This window comes from Pagrus pagrus (assembly GCF_965226575.1).
Source record: "Pagrus pagrus genome assembly, chromosome: 13".
In the NCBI taxonomy this organism is placed as follows: Eukaryota; Metazoa; Chordata; class Actinopteri; order Spariformes; family Sparidae; genus Pagrus; species Pagrus pagrus.
The window spans coordinates 29939330-29946498 of record NC_140197.1 but is presented as its reverse complement, the minus strand read 5'-3'; the positions used below and the strand labels follow the sequence as shown (position 1 = coordinate 29946498).

The following is a 7169-nucleotide window of genomic DNA, read 5'->3' as shown; positions in this document are numbered from 1 at the left end:
TAAAACTCATCTTTACCACCAGTGACTCGTGTCTTCTTTGGTCTTGAGTCTGTTGACCTGTGTGTTAAGTGAGGTAAGGCTCCACTCCCAGCAAGACAAGACTTAAAGGAACAGTTCACCCAAAAGTGAAAATCCAGTCATCATCTCCTCCATCGGATTTGGGATCTCGGGCTTCTGGTGACCTGGTTTATCAGCCAGTTTCTTTTTCTTTTGGTTGTTTCTTTACGTTTTCAAACAAGTCCCAAGCTACTTCAGTTGTTAAGGCGAATGCTGCAACGCTGTTTTGCTGTGAAGCTCCAGAAAAGTTTCGTGGACTATGAAACTTAACCTGACTTTCCATCAGGAGAGGAAATAATGACTGGACTTTCATTTTTGGGTGAACTTTTCCTTTAATTCCACATGTCCATGAAGAACTCCTGTTCTACCTTAGTGGTCCATCCATTTTCTTTTAATACTCCTTCTCTCTGGCCTGATCCCCTGTTGGATCAGTTCGCCTCCAGCCTGCCTGCTTCTGATTTTTTACCACCCTTGACTGAACATGATACTTTTTATTTTCCCGGCTGCTCTCAGAGTCATGTTTTTCGATTCAGACCTGTTTTTGCAGAGCCTTTACATGCTTAGATATCTGAGGCTGCTACATAAGTGAGCATTTTTATTAAAAATGCATTAAACGAGCATCTATCTTAACACACACACACCTAACCCCCAACATTGACCCACAGCGCCTCTCTGACCAACAGTCTGGACCCTACAGAGCTTTAAGGGCCTCACCGGCTACTTAACTGGACTATTTCTGTGAGGTTGCATCAGGGAGCAGCCCTTTGATGCTTAAAGTGTTGTATTATTAACCACATATGAGCATGAGAGGTCAAAACAAGAAGGGAAAGTGTTTTATATGTGGGTGAAGGAGAAAAAAAGTCCAAATCCAAAAATTGACGGGAGAGGAATCAGGCAGATAAAAGATATTTCTCTCAATAAATTTAAAGCTGCAGTTATTAAAGTTTGGCCACGAGGGGGCAGAAAAAAACCTTTAAAATTAGCATGAAGTTCAGCTCAGATTATCAGGTAATGTGAGGGGTTTACAGATCCTGTCTTTAGCCTCCTGAACTGCTCACAGACTCAGCCCCGATAATATCAAACATGTTTTATATGTATGATTTTAAAAATCTGGATGTTTACAAGCTGGACCACAACCAACGATGATAAAGACGTAAGAAGACGTGAACAGACAGAGAGGGAGGCTGGAATGGGGAGAAAAGGCGTGCTAGTGTCTCGTATCTGCAGAGAGTTTCTTATTTTCTCTCTTTGTTGCTGCTCGGGACGCTTTACCAACCCAACATGTGGCTATTTGACGTCCTGGGAATGAGAAGCAACAATCAACTATCTTTGAGGTGCGTTCAGGAACAGCTGGGACAAAATCCTGCTGACTCTACCTTTAACTTTAATAGTCTCTGAATTATATTAATATGACGTGAGCTTCAGTTAGCTTTGACCACAAATGTCCTTCAGAGGGAGACTTTTTACTCTGATACTCTGAGTACATGTCAGAGCCTGGACTCTGTAGCCACACCTTTGCATCTTGAACAGCGGTCTCTGGCCTGGCAGTCAGCTTTTGATTCAAAGTCAATAAAAATAATTATAAGGAGCTTTCAGAGCTTTTACTTTTGTGTGGACCAAAACTTTGACATCTTCAGGTTTAAACGTCCCCTGGAATGAAATCTGTAATAATATTCAGCCACTGGAGGAACAATGTTTGGATGCATTGGCCAAATTTCCCTCATCTAAATGGAGAGAAATGTCAGTGTGTTAATCAGAGTCCTCTGTCGGTGACATTAACGAGTAACAAACGCTCCCTTCAGAGCCAAATGAATCAATTGAGTCCACACCAAAGAGACTGATTGTCAGCCTGTGTGTGTGCTGGGCCTCTGTGTCGAGCTTCAGACCTCGACTGTGAGGAAATTTTTGTGAATTGATGACATTTTGTCGGGTTTCCTCGAGATAAGGAAAGAATGGAAATACATTATGTAAATAAGAGTCCTCACGAACACAGAGGTACAAACGTGTGTGTGTTTGTTCTGTATAAACAAATGCAGCTGATTGTGCCGAGCCTCTCAGATGGCTGTCTGAATACCTGATGTGTGTGTGTGTGTGTGTGTGTGTGTGTGTGCATCTGTTTGACACACACAGGACTCGATGCCAAACTTTACTTAATAAAAGACAGAATAAATGACAGTGAATGTGTTTTTCTTGTAGATGTCGGCTGGCAGAGCAGCTGCCCCACCGTGATATAAAGAGTAATGGCCGGCACTGGTAGACTAGCACACACACACACACACACACACACATCCATTTTAATTACAGGGGCATTGTTGCGGTGGCAGTTTGGGAATTAAATGTTTGTGATCAACAGGTTTTTTTTTTTCTTCTGCCTGATCTTTATTATTCTCTGCAGGTCCCTGAGGGGGGAAGATGTCAGAAACTACACCGACACTCACTGCCAGATTTTAAATTATGATAAAGTAAAAAGTTAATTTATGAAAAGTAACTTGATGCGATAAACCTTTATACCATTCATCACCTCTGCTCGAAGCCTGAGTTTTATTTGTCACTGATGAGGATCTCTTTTAACCTTTCTGGATCACCATGGTAACTAAACCTGGTCCGGACCAGGGGCCTCATTTATAAACATTGCGCATGCACAAAAAAAAGGGCTTGAAATGTGCGTACACCACTTTCTAAGCCATATGAAACTACATATCTGTTTTTTAAGATTTACCTGTCAAGTAGCAACCAGTGGGCTCAGAGCTGACAGCCACAGACCGGAAGTTAAAGTATTGAGGGTCGAGCTTCTTCAGTCTGTTGGGGCCCAGGGTAACAATTCACAGGGACCTCCTCCAACCAGTGTTTATCACCATTATGTTATGAATAATCTAATAATCTGACACCAACGAAAAATGAACAAAATCTAAACTTGTTTTTAATTCCAGTGTTAAATCAAGTTGGCGTCTGTATTTTTACAAAGAAATAACTGAACATTCGACTTGTCTGCTTGATGTGTCCTTTAAAAACGTGTGCAGTCTTTAAACATGAAGCTCAAAGCAGAGACACTGCTGGACTCCAAGCAACATGTTGTCCATGTTGTGCAGCCGAAGGTTCATCAGATCAGCTCTGTATCAGACGCTGAAGTCTCCCGAGGCTCTGTATGAAATGTCAGTTAAATATCAGGAACATCAGCTCCCACTGACCATAATACTCCCTCAGAGCTGCGTGTCTCATCTGAGCGGTGATGAAGTGCAGCAAACTGAGCGAGGAGCAGCTGGCGTGCAGATATTACAGCGATCTGTTTCCACCCCTGAGAAAAGAGACTGCTGGGCTGAGATATCTCGCACCGACCGCAGCCACAGTTTCTGGATTTCACGGTGAATTATCAGGTGGAGACAGTCGAGGTTCAGCTCAGGAGTAAACAGATCAGAGACGCTGATTGTAGCAGAAGGTAAACAACCAGTTCAGTTTTATACCTTTTATTTTCATTTCATTTTGAGTCTTTGCCTTCTAGTGGTACTGTAGCATCTCCTCACACACACACACACACACACACACACACACACACACACACACACACACACACACACACACACTCTCTCTCTCTCTCTCTCTCTCTCTCTCTCTCAGGTTTCTGTTTCAAGCGAAAATCCATTAATGAGTTTTCACTGACATCTTATGGCAAACAGTTATCATTACACCAGCCTTAAATATAAGGCTGCTTTAACACCTGACCATGGAGCAGCGTCTTTAAAGTGCATCTTAAAAATGTCTAAATCTATAATGCATAAATGTTCCTTGACTTGGCCTCAGTTCCTAAATTATCTAAGAGGTCTCAGCTTGGCTTATGTATTCAGGATTTAGGGACATCTAGTAAAGAGGTTGCAGATTGCAACCAACTGAATACTCCTCCCCTCACCCGTTCCACGCAACCAGGTGTTTGTTATCTGACGTCACACAAGAACGGCAGCACCAGCACCCATGCGAAAGGGAAAGGATGTATTTGTAGACCACAGTGTTTATAAAAGTCTGGTTATAATGCACTGAGGCTGCACTGCTGACACCATTTTGTTGAAGTGTTTCGTTCACTTCTGGCGCCTTGCACCTGCAACACGTTGAGGTTGGAAGTCAGGAGTTTCAACTTGGAAATTCAAACCTCCAACGTCACCTGGAGCGCAGCGATCATTTGTATTAGAGTGAGGTGGTTGTGTTTTGTTGTGGCGTTCACAATCCCTGTCTGAAGGTGGTGCTGTCACCCTGTTTCCCTGATCTATAAGTTGCAGGAAGTGGCTGCTGATTGGCTAGGAGACTGATGGTGCCAAATTTAAAATGGTACCTGCCAATGCTGGTTTAACTCCTGTCTCCCCAGCTTTTTGTCCTTTTTCTCCTGTTTATGTTTGGGAGTTTGGTAAGTTGTTGTTCTTTTCTTTCGTTGAAGTTAGTTTGAATTATTACACATTGTTTTGTTTGTTATTCTCGACCACATTCACCCTGATGTCTTTTTCTACCCGCCCAGTCTCCAGGATATAATGTCAGCTGTTAATATTTCTGCAAACCACAGATACGTCCAGGGTCGACATCTGTCGACAATCTGGCATATCACATTCACATTAAATGTTTATTAGCCACCTTTCGAGTCACACCGGTGGATATTTTTAAGGAGACCTGGAGACATTTCCATCTGTTTTTGTGGCGACCGAAACCAGCTATTTTTCACGGGACGTTGGACCATCTCCATCCGTGATCCTGGGGGACCAGAACAGGTATTTAAAGCCAAACCGTGATGTTTTCCTAACTCTAACCAAGTCGTTCTTGTGCCTAAACCTATGCAGAGCGAGAAAGAAATAGAAAATTCATCATAAACAAGGTTGCAACATAAAGAAACACGTCCAGTTTGAACTTTATCTGTACATTTATACTGAAGATTGGGTTGGAAAAACACAAAAGTCTGTCTCTAGAGCCGGTGTCTGGTTTGTCCATTCTGGGCTCCTGTAAAAACATGGCAGTGTAACATTGTGGACCGCGTGGAAGAGGACCTGCTCCCTCTGTAGATGTGAAAAGCTCATTTTAAGATGACAAAAACACAGCGTTCCTGAAGGAAACATCATCATAAATATGACGTTCCTTTTCTACCAATAAATCCTCCCCAGTCTTACACACTTGACCTTTTAAGGTGGCTAGTAAAAGTCTCACCATGTAGAAAGATAATCCACGTTTGCTGCTCTTCGTCTATCTTTAGTATGTTCCCAACTGTCACATATATCTAAATATACATCTGCTCCCATCAAGTAAATCACGTGCTATTCTTAAACAGTGGGGAAGCTATAAACTTACTTCAGGCATCACAGAAGTGGAGGTGGAGGATCACTTTAAGGCCACTTATGGGTGAATTACATGGATACTGGAGGTTGAGGAGCCCTTATGGACGACGGGCTTCTGTATGCTCTTTGTGCTTTGACAACTTTAACCAAATTAGCTAAAGTCAACAGTCAGCAGGCCTCTTCTTATCCTATTATGGTTTGGGCCTTCTCCACTGGATATTTGGAATTTGAATATCCACACAGGCTTCACTTCACGTTATGTAACGCTGGTCGAAGCAAACCGCTGTGTACCGGCTCCAGCCACATCATCATGCACTGCTCCTCAATGCCTGCGATGTTAAAATATTGAATTTAAATCTAAGAATGTGATTTACAATCAAAATATTAATCTTTGTAATTAAAAAAACACATATAAAGGCGTCATCTTGGCCTTTTGGGGAAACACTGATGACATTTTTCACCATTTTCTGACAACTAATCTATTTTTTGAGAGAGAATAAAGAGATTGAAATCAAACTAATCCTTGTTTGAAGCTGTAGTTTTCTGTCTGCCTCGTTACTTGTTCAGGTATTTTGAGAGTTTCTCCTGTTTGGAGACAGAACAGACTTTAATTTAAATCTGCTTTTAATCAAACAGGTCAATAAAGCATGCCATGTATACACTGTGTTGTTCCTCTGTATATCTTCATGTCTTACTGCAGCTGTCTGACCAGCTCCTGGTCCATCTCACAGTCTGAATGTTGCAGCTTCATGCTGATCTTCACCTGCGGTTTAAAGTCCACAGAGATCAGCTCCTTCTGGACCCTCTGCTCCCTCTGCCTCCCCAGCAGGGCCAGGATCTCCCTCCTCTGCTCGGCCATGGCCACGTACCGCTGCCTCTCCTCCCGTCTCTGCCGGAGAGCGGGGACGCTCGGCGGCACAGGTGCGGTGAGTTTGGGGCCGGTGCTGCTGCGCTGCGGCCGGGACACCGGCAGTCTCTGGCGGATGTCCGCCGACACCAGCCGGGACTCCAGCGGCGGCAGGAGGGACATGGAGCTCCACAGCTGCCGGGCGTGGGACACATCCTCCGGAGAGGAGCCGTCAAACACGGTGAAGAACTTATCAAAGTCCTCCTGCTCCAGAGCCTCAGCTGCGGCGGACATTTTCACATTAACGGTTAACAGGTGCTGGTGTTGTCATGCGGTCACCATGGAAACAAGACCACTACGGCAAGCCGGTGAGAACAAGAGACCATCCGCGCAAAAGTCAAAACGATTAGTTAAGCTAGTTAAAAAATGACATGGGACTTGTTTGAGACTTGGACCAAATTACTTGTCATTACTTAATTGTAACTTTAGGCTTTTTTTTTTTATAAACATTTTTTTTTTGTATATTTCCTTAAAATCTTAATCTGGAAAACTGTAATTACAGCTGTCTAATAAATGTTACTGTAAAACCAATAAACATGGTCTTAACAAGTGTTTTGGTACTTTGGTAAATCTGACATTAAATGTACTTAAGTATCAAAAGTAAAAAAAAAAAAAAAATGGCAATCTTATTTATGACAAAATACATTTAAAGTGCACTACTTTAGTGGAGTAAAAGTACAATATTTACCTCCAAAATATAGTGGAGTGTAAGTATAACAAAGCAGAAAATGGAGTACTCGAGTGAAGTACAAGTACCTCAAATATTTTACTTGTATGTACAGTACTTAAGTAAATGTATTTAGTTACTTTACGCCACCGATACATCAAATGTAGAAGAAAACTCAAGTTTTTTTAAAAACCTGTAGTATTTGGCATACTAGAGGCTAAAATACATTAAA

General features: G+C 42.4%; 1 protein-coding gene and 1 long non-coding RNA gene across 2 annotated transcripts; one reads left to right on the top strand and one right to left on the bottom strand.

Annotated features, from left to right (window-relative positions):
- Positions 1 to 4162: 4162 nt before the first annotated feature.
- Positions 4163 to 6151, top strand: LOC311268369. The gene is made up of 3 exons (XR_014623968.1): positions 4163 to 4450; positions 4559 to 4805; positions 6064 to 6151. It is a non-coding gene; the product is annotated as an uncharacterized lncRNA (long non-coding RNA).
- Positions 5793 to 6812, bottom strand: hoatz (HOATZ cilia and flagella associated protein). Its single transcript, XM_084371984.1, has 2 exons — positions 6059 to 6812; positions 5793 to 5948 (listed from the first exon to the last, which is right to left on the bottom strand). Exons 1-2 carry the CDS (start codon positions 6502 to 6504, stop codon positions 5927 to 5929), a joined length of 468 nt encoding a protein of 155 aa, XP_084228110.1. The 5' UTR covers positions 6505 to 6812; the 3' UTR covers positions 5793 to 5926.
- Positions 6813 to 7169: the final 357 nt, after the last annotated feature.

Excerpts from the sequence above, each read along its gene's own strand:
- hoatz (XM_084371984.1), bottom strand. The coding sequence starts at position 6,504 with ATGTCCGCCGCAGCTGAGGCTCTGGAGCAGGAGGACTTTGATAAGTTC. Across the intron at positions 5,949-6,058 it reads GAGCTGGTCAGACAGCTGCA|GAGAAACTCTCAAAATACCT; the intron begins GTAAGACATGAA and ends GTCTCCAAACAG.